This window comes from Anser brachyrhynchus, assembly GCF_964034855.1.
Source record: "Anser brachyrhynchus genome assembly, chromosome: Z".
Lineage (NCBI taxonomy): Eukaryota > Metazoa > Chordata > Aves > Anseriformes > Anatidae > Anser > Anser brachyrhynchus.
This window is the reverse complement of record NC_137697.1, coordinates 8,894,493-8,919,600: the sequence shown is the minus strand read 5'-3', so window position 1 is coordinate 8,919,600 and position 25,108 is coordinate 8,894,493. Positions and strand designations below refer to the sequence as shown.

Sequence of the window (25,108 nt, the reverse complement as noted above, 5' to 3'; positions counted from 1 at the left end):
TATAATATACTATGTATAGCACAGCTATGCCTAATTATTTGCAGTACTTAAATGTTTGCATTTCACTTGATGATGTTCATCCACTCTTTTCCTTCTAGACAATCATCCCAAAGATATGTCAAGCCAAGTGCAAAAGGAAGATAAACCATTTTCTTCTAGAGACAATGTAACTTGGAACATAGTACATGAGGATGCCAGAACTTTTCCTTCTTCAGGGCTGCTGTCTAAAGTAGTTAGCAAAGAACACTTTTCCACAAAGCAGCAAGAAATGGATATGCAATTACAGATGCTGCAGAATATAACAGAAAATATGGAAGAGGATTTCAGAAATACCAAAATGGTGAGTTCAGACTGCTAACTCTTGTGTCTGAAATGGTTTACTTTTTATTTCATTTAACTAAAGACAAAATCTAAATTTTCAAATAATGTATTTCAAAATTGCATAGTATATATTGAGTGAGAATAAAGTACTGTTCTTTTCCATTTAGTGCTGTATTTGTTGGTAGACATGACTGCTTACAGTGATCCAAATGCTGGCCAGAATTGTGATATTATTGGCTGAATATATTTAATTTCCCTATAAGTGGGAAAGCAAAATAGCACAAGACTATGGGCTCAGTTGGAGATCACCTTGGCAAAGGTTTGGCAAAGTTTTGCCTCTGCAGAATATTATGTGACTAATTCTGGAAAATGTTCCCATTGATTTAATCAAATATTTGCATTTTTAACATCTTTATAAATCTAAATAGATATGTAAATTAAATGCATTTTGGACATAATGTGTTCAGATCATCTTACGTAATTCAAGTATTACAAGTTTGTTAGGTCATGACAAAAGTCTGATGTTAAAACTTCTCAACAGACTCTGGCTTATTAATTCTACATCTAGTTTTTAATTTGACTAAAACTTCAGATGGGGCTGACTTTAAGTGTATACTAAGTGGCGAATATTGGCAATTATTTCTTCATATTACTTCAACTACTTCAACTTCTTAATCAAATTTAAAGCAAAGTGGGAGTAACCGTTCTAAGCATGAGCCAGTAGGTTCTGATTTTATGTATTGAGTAAAAAAAAAAATTATTTGCACATCAGACCTGGCTTAATACAGAATGAATTCAGTATCACTCTGTAATTCCACAGCATCTTTTTTTTTTGTATAGTAATTCAAACAAATACTCTCCATTGCTTGCTCTCCCAAATAGTCACCAAAATATAGGACCTCATTGTATCACCTATACACAGTTATTACATTAAGTTGGATTATTTAATCACTTCTATCCTTCCTCCATGGGATCATCTAAGCTAATTTTTAAGTGTGTGGTGAAAAACATCTTTGCTTGTCTTCTTTACTTCAGCATTTTATTGCATTTTGTTTTTTAAACTTTTTCTGAATATCTAGCCAAATCGTGATCCTTGAAAATGCAGCGATTTTTCCTGTTTGCCTCATGTACATGGCAATTAGTGATTCCTTTTATAACAATTTCTCACATATTATAAATAAGTTTTGACACTTGTTCTTTGTAAAAATGATCAGTAGAATGTCTCAACCTAGGTTAGTCAGTTTTATTTTTCACTATTTTTCAACTTCAGGAAACTTCTGACTTACGAAGAATGTGGAAATATTTTTATTTCTATGTTTTTCAGATAAGATATGTTAGGAAACTTCACCTTTTTATAAAACAGAATGTGATTAACAGGATTAAAAATTCACAAATATAATACAGTTCATATCTTTTTCTCAAAGCAATGTTCCAGAAGATCAAACTCTTTAGACAAAATAAATCTACTCGAGATACTATAGTCTTGATGTTTATAAGATTCTGAGGAAAAAAAAAATATTTAAAGCAAACTGCATGAATATCTGCTATGTAAGTCTCATAAATGCTTTGGAGTTGATATTGTTACTTAGTTTTTGTGTTGCATTTATAGCTAGTGAAAATAATCGAAGATTTTGAAATGGCCGCCAATTCAGACATTAATGCTCATCCTTCATTCTCTGAAGATGCTAGCATCATTGGTGATGGTATGTGTACAGTTAACAGAAGGAGAGTAAATTTTGGATTGTATTTTAAACTTACTTTTTTTTAACCGTGAAGTTTAATGCAATTCTGAAAAGTGTTACCTAAATATGAAAAAAAAAAAAAAAAAGAAAAGAAAAATACGAGAGGAAAAAAAACAACAAAGGTAGAGAATTTGAGTAACATTATGGATACTGCTTCAATGTAAATACATTTGAAAGCATTTGTGTACTTTGATCTTTTCCAAAACCATAATGCAGGACCTAAGCATAGGATTTTAAAGATAATATATATTTCTGTTGTATCATAAAATGAAATATGGTGCTTTTGAGGGCTTTGTTTGCTGATATAAAAGGATATGAAATTTGTTCAGTTTTCCCTATGTATATAAGGCAAATACTTTTTACATGACTCTTGGTGGCTATTTAGTTATAACATCTTCTGATTAAGTTTAAAGCCTATATCAGCTCAACTGGCTGCTAGGATTGATGCACTGAATATTTTTTATATATATATATATAATAATTGACTATATGTTACATATTTACTTGTAGCTACTATAGTGTGCCAAGGAGGAATGTGTTAGGGGTACATGCTTCAGGTCCATTTTACATTCATACCAAAACAGTCTAATCTACTTATGAACTTAATGCAAAGCCAAGTGGTAGAACTAAATTGTGGCTATATCTGTATTTATACATAAGATTATATTTAAGATGTCCATTAGCCTCACACAAAGTAACTCGTAGTTTAGCCTTTTTGTTCATATGTGCAGGCCTGGTACATATATTGCAGTTCTCACAGAGCACTTTCATAGGAAGGTATGACTGATCTCTCAGTAAGTGTATTAAGCTGCTGAAAATTATAACTTAGAATTGTTTTAGGCTGGACGCACAAAATAAATATGCCACTAACATATAAGAGTGATTGTTTTTGTATTGTGTTTTTTTTTTCCATTGGCCTGTATTAATTACTTTTTTTTTCATTGGATCAGAACACTATGTCAGGGCCATGATTTCTGAAGATGGGGGTGATGAAAAGGAGAGCTTAAGACCTGAACATCCTATACCCAATTATACTGCGTTGGAATTGTGCTCTTCTGCTTCTACAGCCTCTGCTTCTAACTTTCCCAGTGGCATAAAGTCATCTTCTGGTATAATTTTTAAAGTTTACTTTTCCCTTTTCCTCCATTTAAAAATAAGCAATCCCTTTCTTCCTCTTGTAGTACTTCCTTGTTGCTGTTATGTAACGCCAGTGAGCTCATAAACGTCAGTTCATGGATTTTTATTCTGGTGGATATTTATTATTCTGGTCAGCATATTTTCCAGCCTTTCTAAATTGCAGTATTTAGAATAGGCTTCATGGATGTTCATTGATAATGAGTTTATATGTCACCTGGCAATGCAGTATCCCCCACTTATGAAGATAGTTTGCCAGTACACTACCCTTGCACTTGATTTCACCCTGTTACTGAAAGAAAATGAATAACTTTGGGTCTGTTTCAGAAACCCTTCACTGTGCTGATTTGTGGTTATTTACTTAAGTGTTACCCTGAGTCTAAATAGGCACAGTGCCACAGAACACCCATACTTTCCTCCCAAAGCTGTCTTTATCACCTCTGGCATCTTGCTGTGTTTGAGAGAGGTGAAATTGCAATTAAACCCAGCCCACATCAGAAAAATAAATGTTTTAGGGGCGACCTTATCGCACTGTACAGGTACCTTAAAGGAGGCTGTAGCGAGGTGGGGGTTGGTCTATTCTCCCACATGCCTGGTGACAGGACGAGGGGGAATGGGCTAAAGTTGCGCTAGGAGAGTTTTAGGTTGGATATTAGGAAAAACTTCTTTACTGAAAGGGTTGTTAGGCATTGGAGTAAGCTGCCCAGGGAAGTGGTTGAGTCACCATCCCTAGAGGTCTTTAAAAGACATTTAGATGTTGAGCTTAGTGTTATGGTTTAGTGGAGGCCTTGCTAGTGTTAGGTCAGAGGTTGGACTAGGTGATCTTGGAGGTCTCTTCCAACCTAGATGATTCTGTGATTCTGAGATTTTTTTTTATCACTATATGGTAACTACTGTTTATGTCCTAAAGCGTTATCTTATGAGGTCCCATTTCATTTTGCAAACTGACAGTATGTTGATTTTTGCAAGTCTGAAGACTACAGTAGCATTAGAGGAGGAGTAAAAATCAGTACTCCCTATTCTTGATGTTTAAAAGTGTAAGATGTCATATTTATCTCAATGTTGCCTGTATTGTTTGTTTTCAAGCTTCTAAAATTTATATATATATTTTTACAGACAAACATGTATTTGACTGTCACATTTGCAGCAATCTTTCTTAATAAAGAGTTAAACATGGTTCCTATATCTGCATATAGCAGAATCAAATATCAAATGATGTGCACAGGCACACACATTTTATAAAAAATAATACATTTTTAGTTTTCCTCTTTAAGTATAAACTTGTTACTTGCAAGCTAAGAAAACTCTAGGTGATTCTGAGTTGCAATTGGAATTTTTTGAGAGATTACAGGTTAATTTAGGAAGGCGATAGTGTTCTTGCTTCCAAGACATCCATGCTGTTATTTAGCCACATTTCTTGAATTCCAGCAGTTCTTACCCTGGCTTTTTAAAGTAAGTGGAAATCATTCATTTTCCATAAAAAGTTGTACAATTAGTTGGAACTCATTAGCCTCATTGGGGCAGGGCTGAAAACTTACTATAGTGACCTTGTCTTCCTAGCAAAACTACCTCTGTCAGTCAGGTTAATAAATTAATAAATGTTCTCTGACGACTGTCTGTTAATCTGGTAGTAGATGACATGCTCTCACACAGGTTATTAGGCCTAAGTATGTAATTAGTTTATTTTTAATGTCAGCACATTCAGGTTGATATATATTATCCCACAGGCTGTTTAACATATGTTATTAGCCTGTGTACAAGTGCAAGGTTTTTATTAACAAAGGATGTTTCTGTTTCAGGCTTTCTCATAAGTGGAGAACTACGTGATGATAGGTATGTATTTTGACACTGGTTTTGTTGAAAATTTGTTTACTACCAATAAGGGAATTGTCCAGGTGGAACTGTCTCATAAAAATCTAGGCATTTATTTGAGAATGGATGAAAACTTTTGTGTTAATTAGTTTGAGGCATTTGTTCTGACATCAACAGTGCCTGTTACATTTGTTTAACACGAAATCTACAGAAGCATTGAAAGTTGCTTTCTAGTTGCAAGTAACAGAGCTGTTAATGTAGATGCTGCTAATGTCTATGCATGTTTATTATTCCTCCTATCTGCAAAATAGTTTTGAATGAATGCATGTAACTGCTGCTAATAGTCATCTATTGAGGCAAGCTCTCACTAGAAAGTTTTTGGAGAGTTACTGTATCAAAAATGTGAAGCATCATACTGAAGATTTCAAAACTGGGTTGATCTTACACGTTAGGTAAAATGGGCTGACATACATATTTTTTTGTTGCTAACTTCTTTAATCTTCTAGATTCAGCTTTGCAGTAGGAAACAGTAGCTGGCTTCCCTTTCTTCCTGGTCATTTTGCTCAGTTACCTACCTACCTTTATCAATTTTTTCTTCAAGCATAGCAGTAGAACGAATGCCTTAGTTTATTATATAAATATTTAAAGTCAAAATGCTTGTTCTGTGTTGTGAATGCAGATTAGGGAGTGATTGCATAACCTGGAGGATGCGTATGAGGCAATAAATTTTAGTACATGGTGATTTTACCCAAAGGAGTCTTTTGAATTTACTGTAGCATGTAATGGTAAACTACGTATGATTTAGTTTTTATTGAAAGGAACTGATTAAAAGAGATGATAGAAATGAGCAGAATTTAGGTAAAACCATTCTCCCACTCACACTGATTCTTGCTTAGAGAGTTGGGTTTGGAAGTTGAGAGTTGGGGTTCCTGAAACAGATAGCATCCCACAGCTTCATCTCAGCATGCTCCTGGATTTCTGAGTTGCCAGTTTTAGCCTCCTCTGGACTAGCCATGTGGAGGTCAGGCAATCTGTCTCTTGATCCATCATGTTTCTTGATGGTTTATTCAGACCTGTCTTTGCTGATGTTAGTCAGGTCTCACTCATTCTGCCCCGTTCACCTTAGGGAGAAAGTTGGCAAAGTGCACATGCTGGCAGTGAAGCTAAGGTGATAGCTGGTAACTTTTTAAAAATAGCACATCTATACACATTATCAATGTATTCCTTGTTTGCACTAACACAGTGAGATGTAGGAGAAAGAAAATTGTCTAAAGGATTCTGGTAAAACAACCTGAGTATTCTCATTTTGAGCGTAATAGGAAGGATTTTAGCTTTTCTTACAGGCATATTCTATTTCAAATCAGTAACATTTTTTCTGCTGCCTAAGTTCTTTAGAAGATCCCTTGCAAATTACTGATTTGAATGGTGCTACTGACATCGTTAGTGGTGTTGTAGTAGAAGGTGACATCTCTCCAGTGGAGCGGGGCTTTACAAAAATGGCAGCTAAGAAAATCTCTAGGTAATAACGTCTGTTTTTCATTATCTGTTGGTCAAATAATTTTAACCCCAGTTATTCTTCTCATAGCATACACCCTGTAAACAATGGAAGCAAGCATGTGAGTTGAGTTGGTGTCAATGGGACTTGTAATAGAACTGTTTAATGACCACTGTTTTACTATCCATTATTGTCAAAAGTGCCAATTTTTACATATTTTTTAAAATTCTTGGTTTTACAATTATTTCCTTCCTACTCACTTGTTCCTTCTGCAAGTGATAAACCGGAGCATAGGTCTCTACAGACATCAGAATCAGCTCAGCCAACGACAGGAGCCTTCTAAAGCAGCTCTGATAGACAAAATAAAAATTTCCTGACAGTGGCAGAGCAGTTTCAGAACTTGAGCTGGTCATTCTTGCCTCCATGCTGGAGATTTCTCTGCCTTTCTAGCTATTAGTTATAAAATCAGCTGTGTTCTTTCCTGATATAGATTGAAATTGCAGCTCTTTCCTACTCCTGTTTATAATATTAGTTGCTTACAAGGCAAAATTACAGCTGTTGAGGATGACAACATGTCCAAACATTTCTTGAACTCTGGCAGTTGGTGCTGGGACCACTGCCCTGGGGAGCCTGTCCCAGTGCCCGAGCACCCTCTGGGTGCAGAACCTTTCCCTAACCCCCAGCCTGACCCTCCCCTGTCCCAGCCCCATGCCGTTCCCTCGGGTCCTGTCGCTGTCCCCAGAGAGCAGAGCTCAGCGCCTGCCCCTCCGCTCCCCTCGTGAGGGAGCTGCAGGCCGCCATGAGGCCTCCCCTCAGCCTGCTCTGCTCTGAGATGGACAAACCCAGGGACCTCAGCTTTTCCCGTACGTCTTGCCCTCCAGACCCTTCACAATTTCTGTAGCCCTCCTTTGGACACTCTCTAACAGTTTTATGTCCTTCCTATATTGTGGCACCCAAACTTGCACAGTACAGGAGGTGAGGCCGCACCAGCACAGAGCAAAGCACGACAATCCCTTCCCTTGTCTGGCTAGCAGTGCCGTGCCTGATGCGCCCCTGGATATGTTTGGTCCTTTTGGCTGCCAGGGCACACTGCTGGCTCATGTTCAACTTGATGTTGACAAAAACCCCCAGATCCCTTTCTGCAGGGCTGCTCTCCAGCCTTTCGTCCCACAGTCTGTACATGCATCCAGGGTTGCTGCCCTGTCCCAGGTACAGAATCTGGCACTTGCTCTTGTTGAACTTCCATATTGTTGGGGATTGCCGAGCTCTCTAATTTGTCAAGATCTGTCTGCAAGGCCTCTCTACCCTTGATATAGTCAACATCTCCTCAACAGTTTCAGCACTATTACCTGAATGCAACTAACAAAGAGAATAAAAGTTTTAGGAAACATCTTGGAAATTTCTTGCGTACCAGTATTTATATGAAGTAGAATTTTACAGAAAAGTTTCCCATCTGGGCAATTTCAGAATTGAGTCAGAATTTTGAATGGATTGCAGTATTTTTTTGTCATGTGTGGCTGTCATTGTTTGCAATTTAAAGAAAATGCTAAGTCATTTCTCATTCACATGTGCTTTCAGGATTCATGATTCTGCTTCTGGACGTTCTAAAAAAACAGAAAAGGAGAAGAAAGAGATACAAGCATGGATGAGAAGAAAGCAAAAGGAAAGAATGAGAGAATATGTGAAGAAACTTGATGAACAAAGACAGAAAGAGCGTAATCCATTCAATTTAAGAAAGAATATGGTAGGAACAACGGGTATCTTGAAGAGTAACTGTTATATATTGCACAGTTGTTCAGATTAGGTTAGATAAAGGCTGTCAGTATTTTTTTCCCATTTTAATTTTGCTTTTTGTATACGTTTTATTTTATTGCAACTGGCTGTATGCATGTTAGAAGTGATCAGTGAGCAAATTCACCAGTGTTCCTCATAGTCGTCAGTAATGATGGTGGCAATTATGACCTGACTGCAAGGTCAAGATTCAGGATTTGTTGACCCCTGACTGTAATGGAGACAGCTGTAACATTCACTGATAAAAGATGTATTTTGTTAGGGACTGGGAGCTACAGGAGTTACAAAGATATGTTTAAGTCTTGTTTCATACACCACCACTCCACAAAAACAAACAAACAAAAAAAACACAATGAGTTTAAAAAGCAGAGTTCAGAAGGTAACATCTGTTATGACAGTGAGACAGTGATAAAATATTGAGGTCAGCCATCCTTGTCCTTAACACACACAGATGTTTGTGCAATTATGGAGGGTCAGCAGAAATGTCAGAATATCTTAAGTACTTAATGAATTTTCTTTGTCAAAGGCTGTTTTCAATACAGGTTCAGAAAACAACTCCTTCCCTTCCAGATTTTTTATTTTTTTAATTAATAAAATCACATTTATGGCCTGATGCATCTCTTCTGAGCTGCACTGTGCTGGCAATAACTGAAAAAAACAAAGGTTAAAAGTAGTTCAGAAATAATTTTCCAATCTGTATTAAGTCATAAAATAAGCATTTGTCACCTAGATACGTTCAGGACCTGAAAAGACACAACTGAGTAGGGGGAATCTCCAGGTTTATAGGAGATGAGACCTAGCAATAGCAATTGTATCCCATACTTTTTACTGATAAACTTGTTGTAAATTCTTTCCAGGTGAAGCTATACTAGGTTTAACTCCTGAGGAGCAAATAGGTAACATGCAAAGGTTTCCCCTTAGTACATGATTTTCTACTGACTGTTAGAAACAATAGCAGATCTCATCAGAGTTGTCCCAGACTTCTCTTTTGTACCTGTATAAAAAGAAGTGATACAAAGAAAATGTGCATTGGCTTACCTGTACTTCTCTCCCTCTCCTGTGTAGTCAACCCGTAAATATATACTTGATGCTTCCGTTACAGACTTTTCCCTTGAATTCATTAGATGGACAAAGTCTCAGCTTTGTTTATTTTTTCTTAAATTGTACTCCAGCAAACAGAACAAAGTGCAACCCTGTCCTGATTTTTTAAATTAAGTACTTTCAAAAAAATAACTGATTTTTAGGAAGCTGAGTGCAAGGACAAATTTTGCGCCTGACCGTGATGACATCTTAGGATTAAGGCATGAGCTATGGAATGTGGGACTGCTGGCTTTCAATGTATTTTTAGAGCTTGGAAGTTTATAGGGGCAATCTTAACTGAATCCTGTGGTTAGGGCCATATGCTTTCACGTTGTTTTTCATCCTGGAGAGTGTTTTAAACAGTAACTTTCAGGTCAGGTAGATCTAAATTTTGAGGTTGATGGAATGGAATGAGACAATACAAAATAAGTTAATGATTGTTGTACTTTCTTCCACAGCATTGTAGTCTTACTTCCAAGGATATTAAATTATTCAAGAAGAAGAAGGAAGAAAAAGACAAGTAAGTTTCTATATAGGTAACTTTTGGAATTCTTATTACCAATTTTACAGTCTTAAGAAGAGATAGTTTTAACTACCTGGTCTGTGTGAAATTTCAGGTACAAATGGCATTTCAACAAAAAGTGTAAACAATTCGTGTTTGCATTACCATTTAGGACAAGTCTGAACATTTTTCATCCTTGCCTGTATTTTTAACTTTCCAAATATATATATATATTTATTTATATATATGTATATGCGCATATATATATGTACACACACATATGATTTTTGCAACACTGACTTTCCGTCAAAACTATTATTAATAAATGCTTTAGCTTTTTGCAAATTATCTTGAAAGGGTTAGTATATGTTCTCTGAAACTGTAAAAATATTACTTTTTTTTTTTTGGTTACCAAGTAGGCTTACAAGCCTCACAAGCCAGCTGCAATTAAATCATAGAAACATAAAATGCTTTTGGTTGGAAAGGACTTTAAAGATCATCTAGTTCCAACCTCCCTGCCATGGGAGGGGACAATGAGTGGTAATATGAATTAATACATAATATCATGGTTCCATTTTTCCATAGAGTGCTGTTTTCTGAACATCACAGTATGAGAGTATCACAAGCGCTTTCTCTGATGAATGAAATATTATCTGAAACAGTGGTGTTACCTGCAAGTGAACACAGACCATTGTCCAGGACAAGATCACCTCAAGAGTGTAAAAAAAGGCACATGATGTCTGCTAGAGGGTAATGAATTCTGAGCATTAACCGTATACTAATGTTTTAGCTTCTCTACAACACTTCACATTTGTCTGCAACTTGTAGTGCTTGTTATAGGGATTAGCATGAGAGAAGCTTTATGTTCTGGCAGAATCAAAGATACACTTTGGCTGGATCAGAGGAGTCTTGGCTTCCTGTACCAATCTTCTTTAAAGTGCCAGAGCAAATCCTGGAGGGAGCCTTAAAAATGCCTTTTGGAGCATAGTATGAGCCAGCTCTAGAGTCAGAGCTATAATCAATGTCCTAACCCGTTCCACTCAGCAGCAATCAGGTACCTGGAATATACCCAATAACATAGCTATTGATCTCAGTAGCATCCAGTAACAAGGAAGAAGGAAATAAAAATACTACTGTGCGCACACATAGACTAAATAAATTAACGTTTGGAAAACTCTAGATTTACTGGCTTCCTTTTTAATTTAGGAAATCAATTTGTCTAGAGTTTTAGCTATTCTTTCTTTTGAACACAGGTGCTTATTACCTTCTGAAGAGATGGTGGTATTTGAGTATTACAGATCGGAAAATGTATTCTTCTTGATGGCTTTAACGTCACATATACGTAGAATCACAGAATGGTTTGGGTTGGAAGGGACCTTAAAGACCATCTAGTACCAACCCCCTGCTATGGGCAGGGACACCTCCCACCAGACCAGGTTGCTCAAAGCCCCATCCAGCCTGGCCTTGAGCACTTCCAGGGATGGGGCATCCACAGCTTCTCTGGGCAACCTGTTCCAGTGCCTCACCACCCTCTGAGTAAAGATTCTTCCTTATATCTAATCTAAATCTACCCTTTAGTTTAAAGCCATTCCCCCTTGTCCTGTTAGTACACTCCCTGACAAAGAGTCCCTCCCCAGCTTTCCTGTAGATAGACACCCTTTTAGGTACTGGAAGGCTGCTATAAGGTCTCCCCGGAGCCTTCTCTTCTCTGGGCTGAATAAGCCCAACTCCCTCAGCCTGTCTACATAGGAGAGGTGCTCCAGTTCTCTAAGCATCTTTGTGTTTCTCCTCTGGACTTGTTACATCATACAGGTGTATATTGCAGTATCCTTTTTCTTCCTCTATTGCTTTGTTTTCCAGAGTAATAGGAGGAACTGGGTACAGTTCAGATAATCCTGTAAATTCCGGACTTAAATATTTCTGCATTCTTTTTAAATAGGTAAAGTTCCAGGATAGATCATTCAACTGAATGCAGTCGGTGTTGTACAGAGCCTCCTGGTGTGTAATGGTTTAATGGTACCAGCCCTACCAAAATCAGAAGTGCTATGGGAAGTCATACAGAAAGCCACCTTAGGAATGGCAGTAACTTCTATTAAATTAAAGTTTTTTGTTAGACCTAAACTGGTTCTTTGTAAAGCTAATTTGGTTGTCTTCATTGCACTTTGGACTCTGTTGGGGCTTACTGGCCCAACAAACACTATGTGATGTTGATGCTCAGCTAACTGGGCTGTGATTTGTGTGTCCTTTCTGCCTTGTCTGAATATGCTCTCCGAGTTGCGGTTTGTGTAGATGAATGATAAACGGTACGTATTTGTGTGTGTTGTATTTTTTTTTCTTACTGTAGAGGGCATCCAAAGAGTCATGTTCTTTCAGAAAGGAGTAGAGCTGCTGCCAAACCCAGCTTTGGCCAAAAAGATCATCATTTTACCCCAACTCTTGGTTTAACACAGCTTAAGGGTAAGAACAGAGCTGCCTTAATGAAGGCATATACTGCAGATCTTTTTAAAAGTTACTAGTGGATTTTGGGACGGAGGAGTTTTAATACCCATGTAGAAAATCATACTCAAAGTGCTGGCAGTTTCTTGTCCTTAGTATTTTGAAGCTGTACTCTCATTGACGTGTCAAATGATAGGCATTGCCTTTCCTTGTCATCTCTTTCTAAATCCAAAATAGCTTAATTTTGCTACAGCAAGAGTACTGTGTAATCCAGGAAGGAATTTCATAGATGCAAATTTTGAAGCATCTTTGGGTAGATTTGACCTATTGCATCTAATACTGGAAATGTTTCTTTGTATTTCCAGGACATGGCTCTCTACTTTCACAGAGAAGTACAGTCAGAGGAAGAATGGGAAATGCTGCAAACTGTCCTGTTAATTCCAGATGCTGTAAGTTACAAAGAGCAATGACATAGTGCTGTTCAGCTACATAATGCAATGGAAAAATAAGATACATGTGTATACCTGGATATGATTTACGCAACAGAGGCCTTAGATACAGCATTAGTTTTAGAAGAATAAAAATTCTTTTTTTGTTGTTTTTTTGCCACATACAAACAGTTTTTAGTTGGGGTTTATGAAATACTTGAATTGCCCTTGTTAATCTACTGAAAGGTTTTAGCCAGATGGCAGTTTCAAGATTCCTAAAGCATATGTGATGGATTTCAGTGATTCCCTGAAACAGTCATTAGGAAAACATGAGACTCGGCTCTTTTTTCCAGCTAAAATCCACAGAGCATTAGCAGTACAGTACACAGGTATTGTGCTACTTCCTTACCTTTCTATCCTGCTTACTTTCACTTTCTGAGCTCTCTTTGAGAATTCTCTCTGAGGATTCTCTTTGCTGTCCCTCTGTAGCTTATCTATTTGAGGTTTGGTTTGGGAGTTTTGTTGACATAATGTTAATGGAAGAATTGGGCTGAACTTGCTTTAAAAACGTAAAATTTTTAAATTTTAGTGATCCTTTTTCCTTTATGTCTATCTGCATAGGTCTGTATCCACAGAAGAGTTTCTTCACATAAATGTTTCCTCCTAATCACATTCTTTAAATGACTCAAGACTTGATTACACAAGCAGAATTTCTGAAAAGACAGAAAAAGATTAAGGAAAGAGTTTATTAAGTCTGAAACTTAGGAAATACTGTGGGTAGATTTCATTCTTGCCTACACCAAAGTTAGGATAGTGGCATAATAGAGAGCCTATTAGGCTAGCCAAATGTCAGTTTATTTGTTGTCAGTGCAGGAAAGCGAGAGAAGCAGTGGCAAAGCAGCTAGGCATTTTTCCTGAATCGTTCACTCATCTGTGGAAAATCATTCTCTTTTCAGACATTCTCTTTTTAAGCTCATTCTAAAAAGTACAAGTTGATCTGTCTCTGATTTCATGTCACCTTCTTGACTGTGTTTCTCTGATACATCTCATCACTGCTAAGGGTTTCACTAAAACTTTATCTACTAAGATGCTTTTTTTTTTTATTTAAAATCTGAGTTTTATGTAGTTTTAGTCCTCTGCTAAATAAGGTAGCAATGTCCCTTTTGAGGGATTGCACTACAGAATCTGGATGCTACTGCTATGGTCTTATTCAGATTCATGTTCTGCACTGGAAAGACAGGGTGAACCTCGGAGGGTTCAGCAGCCACCAGGAGGGGTTCTAGCCACCACATCAGTTCAAGATAAAACGGCATACTGTTGTTATGTGTGTTTACACACATTTTCACTTCTTAGAACTTGGAGCTTCAGTTCTTGGGGAAGTTTAAAGACATGCAGAAGAAAATAGGAAGAAATGTTACAGTGTTATTGTTGGCTTGTTTTCTCCTCAGCTGCTGAGTACAGAGTCAGCAGAACACCAAAACAAAAGCCTCAACATGTTGCCACAGCGGTTCAGACAGAAGGTCTTGATCATGAGTCTGATCGAGATATAGAAAGCCCTTGGACTGTGCCTGATGACATCCAAAGAATACTTCAAGATACTCGTGACACCTTGTTTCAGGTAAGAGGTCTACTTATTCTAGGAATGTTGTGATACCTGCTGTGTAGCATTTGTCATTTGTTACTTCTGCTCTATTTAAAATGTGGTTCTCTGTCCAAAGTGTATGGGTGGGATAGAAGCAGAGGGGGCTGACGGTGATTCAACAGACCTAAGTTGTGTCTCTACAAGCAAGTAATTATCGTGGGCCTTCCAAATGAACGTTCTTTATAACAACTGTAAGGCAGGTTGTCTGTCCAGGCTGCAGACACTAGGGAGAGCATGTAAGCAGGATTATAACTGGTGTAACTGGTGTTTGTTGCAGAATGATCAGGTACATAACTTGATTAGGTCATGTTTGAAAAGAGCAGAAACATTTCTACTGGCTGCACAGGGGACTTGTCCAGGAATGATACACAGTGTTTCAGCTCATCTTCTTTTCCTCCAACAGGACTCTGCACTTCATACTGTTAGTTTCTCTCCTGTTGGCGTTAACGACACCGATGATGTTTCTGAAAGCACAGAGAGTATCCTCAGCAAACTGGACTGGAATGCAATTGAGGCTATGGTAGCAGATGTGGAAGACACATGAAAAAAATTTCTCAGCCATTGCACAATTTCAAAGCAGTTGCTGGTGTTTTGTATTTTTTTTTAATAATCACTGTTCTACTTAAAATGGATTAAAGCTTTTATTGATTATCTTCTAAGCAGCACAGAAACTCACTGCTTGCAGTCTTGCCTGGATGAAATTCAATTCCTTAATTTGTAGTTTGCTTTCTAATGTCTTCAACTCAACAACAACTAGATATAGTTGGGAAATGCAGACCTGTGGTCTTAATAAAAAAAAAATCTGGGTCAGATATTTTGTCCCTCTCAAACACATAAAAAGTTTTGTTCTATTCTAGAGCACTGCTGTTTTACATTTGTATTTTAATATTTGTCATTACCATTGATGAAGTGAATTTTGTAACTCAACAATTGTGATTAGCTGATTTAATAAAAGTGAGTTTATTAGTTTCTGGTGTAAAGTAATTTACACACAGAGCACTGTTACTACTGTGTACCACTGACTCCATATGCACTACTCTAATATTTTAAACCCAGCTTACTCATATAATAGATTGGAGAAATCTTAAAACAATTTGAATGATAGACATATAAATAGGCAGCAATAAAGTAATATAGACATCTTTATAAGACACTACAACGGACAAGTTAAAAGAAAGAAAAGTAAAGAAAGGTAAAGGAAAAAAATAGCCTTGTATAGTATGGATGAACAGCAGTACTGTTAGAGCTCTTTTAACAGTTACCAGGTATTTGTAGAAAAAATTCCCCTGTGTTCAGTGCCCATAAACTATTTGTAGTAGCCCAAAGAGGTGTAGTTGCGTTGGCTTTTTCACAACAGCAGCAGTTTTTATTTCTGTAGTGAAAATTTTTGTTTTTTTCATGGAAGTTAACAGTGTGCTAACTTCCAGTTGTTAATTAACCATCACCCAATGCTATAATTGTTTAAAAAATGCATAATTATTGCCTGTTTCAGAGTACAGCTGCATCTTGGCAAACATCAAGAAATGTGCTTCAACGAAAGCCTGTTACAGGATTACAGACATAACAGGATAGAATGGCAGTTTCTGTATTCTCAGCGATCAAAATTGGCTGTGTACTCTAGGAGTCCCCAGAATCTGCATCAGCTTGTTCCAAGGGGCGCCCAGAGTGCAAGACACAGTGCAGGTAGTGACCATCTTCAAATTAAAAGGGCAAGTACTTTCAAGGAGCCAGTCTAAAGTATGAAACTGTGGCTTTATACTAAGTCTCAAGTTGTCCTTCCCCAAGGTGGCATTAAGTACATTATCAGTGCAAAAAAAATTTTTCAAAAACCTATTTTAGCCAAGTATGAAAATCTCAGTATGGTCACAGCCACCTGTGAGAAGGAAGAGAAGGCAGTCAGGGACAAGACAGTCCCTCATAAATTGTGTCCTAGAAGGCTTTTGAAAACTGTAGCAGACTCAGCCATTTTTCAGATGCTAGTTACAGCACCACATCTGTTAAATGCTAGTGCATAGGCTGCAATGCACAAATGTATTAAAAGCCATGATAAAAAAAAATCACTCTCGTCACAGAAATGGATAATCAACAAATGGAATGGTTTACTAGCAGCTGAGTTATACAGGTTACCAAGACAGTGCACCTGCTAACCCCTAAAAGGGCTTTACTTGTTTGACAGTAGATCAGTGAAGATCAAAACGTTAAGATGGGGGAATGGAGTGGGGAGAGAATGCAGAAACGAGCCATAAGAATTCATTTTATAAGCAGGCTATTGAAAATGTTCAAAGGAACTTTACAGTCTCTTTGCATTTACCTTAATACTGTATTGGGTTGATGTAGCAAGGGCATGGTAGCAGGAGGGTGACTGCAGGGGGTGGCCTCTGTGAGCACAGCCCAGCAGCTGCCCCATGTCAGATCAGAGCCAGCTCCAAAAGGGACCCGGAGCTGGCCAGAGCTGAGCCAGTGAGCGACACTGGTTGGGCCTCTGGGAGAGTGGGTTGAATAAAGGGGAAAAAACTTGATCCTTGAAGTTATTGAAGTGCACCTGGGGGACAATGCAGTCATTGGTCCCAGCCAACATGGGTTCATGAGGGGTAGGTCCTGCCTAACAAATTTGATTTCCTTTTATGATAAGATCACCCATCTAGTCGATCAAGGGAAACCAGCTGATGTGATCTTTTTGCACTTCAGCAAAGCTTTTGACACGGTTTCCCATAGGATCCTACTGGACAAAATGTCCAGCATACAGCTAAAGAAAAACATCATACGATAGGTGAGCAATTGGCTGACGGGCAGGGCTCAAAGGGTTGTGGTAAATGGGGCCACATCTGGCTGGCGGATGGTCACTAGTGGGGTCCCTCAAGGCTCCATTTTAGGGCCAGTCCTCTTCAATGTTTTTTATAAATGATTTGGATGTAGGACTAGAAGGTGTTCTGAGCAAATTTGCCAACGACACCAAACTTGGAGGAGCTGTGGACTCAGATGAGGGTGGAAAGGCCTTGCAGAGAGATCTGGACAGATTGGAGAGCTGGGCGATCACCAACCACATGAAGTTTAACAAAAGTGAGTGCCAGGTCCTACACCTGGGATGGGGCAACCCTGGCTATACGTACAGAGTGGGCGACGAGACGCTGGAGAGCAGCCCCGCAGAGAGGGATCTGGGGGTTGTGGTTGACAGCAAGTTGAACACGAGCCAGCAGTGTGCCCTGGCAGCCAGGAGGGCCAACCGTGTCCTGGGGTGCGTCAAGCACGGCATTGCTAGTCGGTCGAGGGAAGGGATTGTCCGGGAAGTGGAGAGGCAGGTGACCTATTCTCTGTAATCACCAGTGATAGGACCTGTGGGAACGGTGTTAAGCTGAGGCAGGGGAAGTTTAGGCTGGACATCAGGAGGGGGTTCTTCACGGAGAGGGTGGTCGCACACTGGAACAGGCTCCCCAGGGAAGCGGTCACTGCACCAAGCCTGTCTGAATTTAAGAAGCAGTTGGACTGTGCACTTAGTCACATGGTCTGAATTTTTGGGTGGCCCTGTGTGATGCCAGGAGTTGGACTTGATGATCCTTATGGGTCCCTTCCAACTCGGGAGATTCTATTCCCAGAAGCTGGGAGAGGAGTGAGAACCAGTCCTGCAGCCCCTTGGGTGAGTGCAGCAGGAGGGCAGGAGGGGCTCCAGGCAGGCAGCAGCAGTTCCCCTGCGGCCCGTGGAGAGGCCCCTGGTGGAGCAGGCTGTCCCCCTGCAGCCCACGGGTCCCACACGGAGCAGATCTCCACGCTGCAGCCCGTGGAGGAGCCCCCGGTGGAGCAGGTGGATGCGGCCTGGAGGAGGCTGCGGCCCATGGAGAGCCCCCGCAGGAGCAGGCCCCGGGCCGGAGCTGCAGCCCGTGGAGAGGAGCCCACGCAGGAGCAGGGGGTCTGGGGGGAGCTGCCGCCCGTGGGGGACCCGTGCTGGAGCAGTTTGCTCCTGGGGGATGGACCCCGTGGTACGGAGCCGTGTGGGAGCAGGTCTTGAAGAGCTGCTGCCTGTGGGCAGCCCCCGCAGGCTCAGTTCGGGAAGGACGGCATCCCGTGGGAGGGACCCCGCGTGGAGCAAGGGCAGGGAGTGAGCGTGAAGGAGCGGCGGAGACGAAGCGTCAGGGACTGACCGCAGCCCCCATTCCCCATTCCCCTGCACTGCTCAGGGGGAGGAGGTGGAAGAGGGTGGGTGGGGGGAGATGATTTTAGTTCTAGTTCTCACTGCTCTAGCCTGACAATGATAGGCAACAATTGATGTTAATCTCCCTACACTGAGTCTGTTTTGTCCCTGATGATAACTGTTGAACAATCTCCCCGCCCTTATCTCAACCCTTGAGCCCTTTCCATCATATTTTCTCCCCCTTTCCCTTTGAGGAGGGGGAGTGAGAGAGCGGCTGTGGTAGAGCTCAGCTGTGTATCAGGGTAAAACCACCACAAACACATACTTTACTGTTTGGGGTGGTGCAGCACTCTCAGATAGAAGTGAAAGCAAGTATCATTCCTTACTGAGGTTTTGCAGGAGTAAGATGGTTCATCTACCTTCTTCAAGGGATACATCTTCAGGTGCTAAAGAAAGAAAAATGCAAACATTTTAACATTGGGAAGAAAATCCTTTAACTCCTGATACATGGCATCCTAAATCACTAAAACAAGTGCAGGGAGACAGTTCAAAGACCTCTTAACAACAGCAGCCTTACCTCTAAACTTCTCCTTTCTCTGAGACACAGTGGAGAACAGTGCCTGGGCAAAGCTGAACCTGCAAAGTCACGGCAGTATGAAAAAGCACACCTACGCACAGGACTAGGATCATGGACACTCATCTATCTCTTAACCCTGCTGCTCTCACAGACTCAAGAGAAGTTTTCTTGTACATTCTCTTTTTGTATGATGACTTTCTTTTTCTTACAGCCCACGAGGAAAATTTTAGTAGGTCTTTTTCAGAGCAGAGCAGACAGGTACTCTTTTTTCCCCCTGCAATGACACTCTAAAGGAAATTTTAAAATACACTTTAAGAAATAACTCCAGTAGGTGTCTGTTCATAAAAGCTATATAGATCAAATAAATCAAAACCCTTTACAGCATCTCCTAAAATCATTGCATTGTTTTAGAAACAAATTTTAAAATATTTTTTCTCTGATGTCTCTGTAAAGATTTCTAGATGAAATGCAACTGTAAGTATACATACAAATCCCACCTGGTTTTTGTTTTAGTTGCCTTACTATTATCTGAAATTTTTAGGATCAAAGCTTTGTAAGTCTTTCTTGCAGGGTTGAAATAGAAGTTAATACTTACAGTCAAATGCAAAGGGTTAAGATTCTCAACAAACCCCAAACTCCAGAAGCTAAAACTTTGGAATATAACAGGGCAGTTGGCAAATATCTTTTTCCTTCATTATTCAGCTTGCTCCTTTTCTGCTAGTTTTGTTTTGAATGCCTCATATTTACCATGCATTTTTTTTTCTTTTTCTGTCAGACTCTTACCTGTTTAGATATAAGTCCTCCTCTTCATTTGCAATCTGATATTCCTTTGTGAGGCTTCCTCTAGGCTCAGTTTTCCTATATAATTCTCTGCTACTGGCTTCCCATGAGTTCTATAATTGCACATTCTGACTCACATAGGCCTCTCTCTCCTCCTGCCAGCCAAGAAAACAGCGATTTTCTTTCTTATTGATCATCAGATTCTCCTGCAGATGTGACTTCCACAGGGCAGTTTTCCAAGAAATGCATGATTCTCTGGGGAGTCTCTCTGGGCCCATAACAATACCAGCACAACTATGTCCTGAGGACAGGAAATAGGAAAGAACAAAAGTAAAAAACCACGTCAAATATATTAGAGGAAAACAGAGCAATTGACAAGCATTTCCAATAAATAATATCACAGAATCACAGAATATCTCAAGTTTGAAGGGACCCACAAGAATCATTGAGTCCCACTCCTGACTCCACACAGAACCATCCAAAAATCCAACCATGTGTCTGAGAGCATTGTCCAAACACTTGAACTTTGGCAGCTCGGTGCCGTGACCACTGCCCTGGGCAGCCTGTCCCAGTGCCCGAGCACCCTCTGGGTGCAGAACCTTTCCCTAACCCCCAGCCTGACCCTCCCCTGTCCCAGCCCCATGCCGTTCCCTCGGGTCCTGTCGCTGTCCCCAGAGAGCAGAGCTCAGCGCCTGCCCCTCCATTCTTCCCCACCTCCCTCCAGATTATTCCCTAAAACTTGGCAACAGCACTACATGCAACTCTACTAAAATTTAGAAATTGTTTCACACTTTTGTTTGCAGACGTGTCTCTGTTGCACGTCATACATGGAAATGTTCTTTCAACAGAGGAAGGACAGGCAGAGAATCAAAATAAAAGTAAGTTTCCTTGTAACAGCGATTTCCTCATTTGCTAGTGTTCCTGGGAAGCAGAAAGCACACATTTCTCATTTTCCCCAGGTTAAATATTAAAGGTAATGATCCTGAACAGCAGTAACTGGGCCTGTATCTGGAAATGCTTGCACAGAAATAGTACATTTAGTATCCCATGCCTAACAAGCTTTACACAAACATCAGTGATTCCATTTAGGCATGGGAGAAGTACAGCCTGACACGTGCTCTCTTTCATGTAATTTCCAAGGTAAGGGAATTTCATACAGCTTGGGTTTGGGATTGTTGTTTCTGTTATTTTTGCTTTCTTGGAAGTGTTCTTACCATGGGAAACTTTCAATAGATTCTGAAATTGGTTGCTTGTTTCTTTAAGGAATACAAATATATAATTCCCCTTCCCTCTCTGAAGATAAAAAGAAAAGCTTTCAGTGCCCATGAAATAGCTCTCTCACACGCAGCAGTTCTCCAGATAGCAATGTGTTGGTTGATAGCCCAGATCTAAGAAAAGTGTAGATGAAAGATTTCAAAGATTTGTTAGCCTCCCAAACTTATATCCTTAATGGTAAATGGCCAGGACACTAGGAGTGAAGACCAGTGGAGGGAGAAAACTGCCTAGTGCTTTGCTTTCTTCAGCAAGGACACCAAAAGAAGTTTTTTGTGACTGAGACTTGAGGAAAAAATATACACAAATTTCTCTCTTGTGCACAAGAGAGGCACATCTCTTAAGAAAGATCTTACGAGTTAAGCCTTGTTTTTGTTGTTTTGTTTTCATAGTAGTAACTTGTCATTTCTATTTTATTGGATACAAATCAATTCAGAGTTGTGATGCTGTGAACAGAAGCTCTTTTTGCAAAATGCAGCTGACAAAATCTTCCCCAACCATGAGTTTTCAAAGGTCATCGAGAGAAGAAAAATATGGCCCAGTGGTAAGTGGACAGAGAGGGATGCAAGTCACCATCTGTTATTCTCTAATCAGAGTAGAGCAGGTCCCTACAGTCAGAATCTTGAATGGTGCAGGAAGCTTCCGTCCATTGTCCAGGCTGTTGACAGAAGAGGTTCGTTGTTTTAAAACACGCTATGTGTTTTAACACGTGTAAATGTGGCTCCTCGTGTAAGGAAACAGGTATTCACTCTAACAAGTCTGGCATTCCCAATTTCCAGACATTTGGTGAAGACCATTCTGTGCCTCAAGAGCTCTATCAGCAACACTTAGATGTTTGCAGATGCTTTTGTGATGGAGACGGGCTACTCTTACTTAGAAATACAAGATGCAGCCACATCTACAATGTTCTGCTGACAGGAAGTTTAGGATTATCTTAAAATCCTTAATGTGAGGAAGGTGGTTACACTGGTCTTTCTGATGAGTGAGGGGCAAGAAAAATTCTCTTCAAGAGGAAGATTGTAGTGTCTCTGCAGCAAAGAGTGCTCCTCGCCATTAAAAATCCTTATCTGTAAATGAATTCTCTTGAGAGCCAGTTGAAGCAATTCTTTTTTTTTTTTTTTTTTTCCCCTGAGAAATGCTGATGTAATTGGATTTCTCTCTGGTATCCCATGAACAAAGGGAGGTACAGACTTAGCAGGAGCATAACACAATGCTTAGATGAACAGGAACACTTCTTTCTCTTCTGACACGTAGCAGGAAAACTAGAAATTAAGTTTGGAAAGATACCTAAAGGGCTTTGCAGAGGTATTATACTGCCTCTGGGTACAAAAAGAGAGCAAAACTGGAACACTTCTGACAAAGCCACCAGCAGCAACAGCATTGCTGTGAGAACAAGCATCCCATTGGTCCTACTAGAAAAATTAACAGAGACATTGTGCATCTGTGAATAGAAGAGCAGATGGATACCCACGTGGCACCTTGCATTTGCTGGTGCTTGGACTGGAAGGGGTAGCTCTGAATTCTACTATGTTCTTTGAAAGTGGCATCTACGGTAAGAGATCAGCTCCGAGTGTCTGCTGGAGAGAGATGCAGAGAAAGAAGGGAAGAGCAAAGATTATTGGTAGCACACAGTCTTGTGTTCATGAGAGGATTTCTCATTTATCAGTTTGTTAACCAAAAGACTTCGCACATAAGCCACATAGAGTATGTTTTGAAACAGATCAGATGCAGCAAGATGAAAGTATCAATTAATTAAGAAAATACATAGCAAAATAAATACAGAGGAGCAAAAATTAAGAAGTAGATTGCATGTAATTTCTTGCATACTAAGAAGAATCTGGTAGAAAAATGAGAAATGGAAGAAAAGTATCATAAAAAAAACAGTTGAGGTTCAAGTGGGTTGATTCTAGAGATGCTTAAGTGACATAAGCTACAGCAGTTTTCATTTTTCTAAAGCATAGTAACATTTTTCTTGAGTTCCACTCAAAGAAACCTAAATGTATTTTACTGATCTAGTATTGAATCATTCGCATTTGACTCCCAGGTAAGGAAGATTTACAGCTTTAAGCATAAGATGATTTTATTGAGTTAAATCATTTAAATGGGCTTAGAAAATTTAATGTCGATCTTCTATAAGAATGACTGCTTGAAACTATTTTATCAATATATTGTGCTTTATTACTGTGCATGCAACATCTTATATGTTATGGTCTTTGGTTTCTTTTGGTGTTGCAGCCGGAAAGTTTGAGAAATAAAGGGGGGAGGCCACTGAAACCAACACCCACAACCAACCAAAAGCCTTCAGGGATATAATAGAATTAAAATAGGAAGAGAAAAAGGACAAAGCTAAACAAATGAGAAAATTATAATTTAATGATCATTAGTCCTTAATGTGGAATCTTTCTTACGCATTAAATGTCAGTAATAAAATGGTACTTACCTGTCATTGACTGTTTTTAGATATACATCTTCATATTTTATTTTGCAGAAGTCTGCCTCTTTGTCAAAGTTTTGGCTGGGATACTAAAACTGAGGGACTACTGAAGAGATGTCAAGTTATGTGAAAAGACAGCCTTATATCTTGTATATCTTATATCCAGGGCTGGCATATATGCTCTATTTCCAAAAACACTGTCACAGCAAAGAAAGAGAAGTAGGTATCTTTCATGAGGAACATACAAGGAAAGTTAAATGGATATTATACTTCTTTGCTCCTCGAAGTCATGCTCATACCTTCTGAAGATGGAGTAGGAAGTGTTTAGCTGTGCAGCAAGATCCTATACGGGCTTCAAAACAATCAAAAAAATTGTACTTGGCACTGCACCATGTACAGAAGATGAAATCTGCCTACAATTTGTAAAAATAAATAAATAAATAAATAAACAAAAAAAACCACAAATCTTTACTAATAGCTACTACCCACACAATAAATACAACCTGAAGCTTGCTTTTGAAATAAAGCACAGCTTTATGTAAGGCATCAGCAAACTACTCTGATCCTCTGTTGGAATATCGTCAAATAAGATAAAATCACAGAATGGTTTTTCTTTTTCTGATACTTAGAGACGCGAGAAATAGAAGGAAGGTAGGCTCACAAAATACTCAGAGTTGAAAAGGACCTTTTGAAAGAAATACATGACTTGTGATGGTCAGCTATCTGCACCCATAAAGATATTCAATATGACATTTAAGGAAGTAGCCTGTTCAAGTGGGTTTCTTAGCATCATTTAAAATTGAAGCCAGGAAGAATGACTACTACCCATGGAGCGACCAGAAGTAGTCATAACTGGCCAAACAGAATGAGGTTACGCAGAAGACTCTACATGCCAGAACCACGGCTGATCTAGAAACAAAGTGAGATTTGGTCTGGATGACTGAAAGAAAGCTGCATACACTCAGTGACAGCTTCTGCCCCAGTTGGTTCAAATGAAATTCAGTGTGATGGGATGGAAAGGAATCCTCTCTCAAGTACAGCAATACCATCAAAGGAAAGTTGATTTCTGGATCAGGAACATAGCATGCACACCTTCTGGAGGAATAAATTATATAAGGAATAAATTTATGGCTTTCCAGAAATCTGTAACAAATGGACGCCAACATTAATCAAAACACCACAGATGTAGATTTTGACAAACTAATTTCTAAAATAATTTGGGGTTAAAATTCGGAGTTTTACAACCTGAAACTGTGCTGGTGAGAATTGTATAAAAAAATAAACATGTAACAGCTGTTACATTGCTAGAAAATGTGCATTTTTTCCTAACCAGCACATTTGGGCAACCACTAAAGAGAACTGATGAAGGGTGATCAAAATCACAGAGAACTTGGTATTACACGAATCTGAACTGCAGAATTGTATCTGGAAATGAAGCATCCCTGTTCAGAACTGCAGGGATACATCATACAGGTTATGTTCGAGGCTGACCTTGAACCTGAAAATCCATCTCCACGCAGAAGTATTCAGAATGAA

General features: G+C 39.4%; 1 protein-coding gene and 1 long non-coding RNA gene across 6 annotated transcripts in view; one reads left to right on the top strand and one right to left on the bottom strand.

The window, feature by feature from the left end:
- The window catches only part of CPLANE1 (ciliogenesis and planar polarity effector complex subunit 1), a 63,881-nt gene extending 48,532 nt beyond the window's left edge, over nucleotides 1-15,349 (top strand). For all 5 annotated transcript variants that reach the window (XM_080572854.1, XM_080572855.1, XM_080572857.1 and 2 more), the window contains 11 exons: nucleotides 99-340; nucleotides 1,931-2,024; nucleotides 3,014-3,172; nucleotides 4,997-5,030; nucleotides 8,083-8,248; nucleotides 9,834-9,895; nucleotides 10,463-10,627; nucleotides 12,222-12,334; nucleotides 12,679-12,762; nucleotides 14,190-14,359; nucleotides 14,787-15,349. In XM_080572854.1, coding sequence (XP_080428980.1) covers nucleotides 99-340; nucleotides 1,931-2,024; nucleotides 3,014-3,172; nucleotides 4,997-5,030; nucleotides 8,083-8,248; nucleotides 9,834-9,895; nucleotides 10,463-10,627; nucleotides 12,222-12,334; nucleotides 12,679-12,762; nucleotides 14,190-14,359; nucleotides 14,787-14,927 — 1,430 coding nt within the window. In that variant the 3' untranslated portion in view covers nucleotides 14,928-15,349. The remainder of the gene's footprint in view (nucleotides 1-98; nucleotides 341-1,930; nucleotides 2,025-3,013; nucleotides 3,173-4,996; nucleotides 5,031-8,082; nucleotides 8,249-9,833; nucleotides 9,896-10,462; nucleotides 10,628-12,221; nucleotides 12,335-12,678; nucleotides 12,763-14,189; nucleotides 14,360-14,786) is intronic.
- Nucleotides 15,350-17,501: 2,152 nt separating this feature from the next.
- LOC308185137 lies at nucleotides 17,502-21,194 on the bottom strand. The gene is made up of 3 exons (XR_013943149.1): nucleotides 19,870-21,194; nucleotides 19,087-19,145; nucleotides 17,502-18,955 (listed from the first exon to the last, which is right to left on the bottom strand). It is a non-coding gene; the product is annotated as an uncharacterized lncRNA (long non-coding RNA).
- Nucleotides 21,195-25,108: the final 3,914 nt, after the last annotated feature.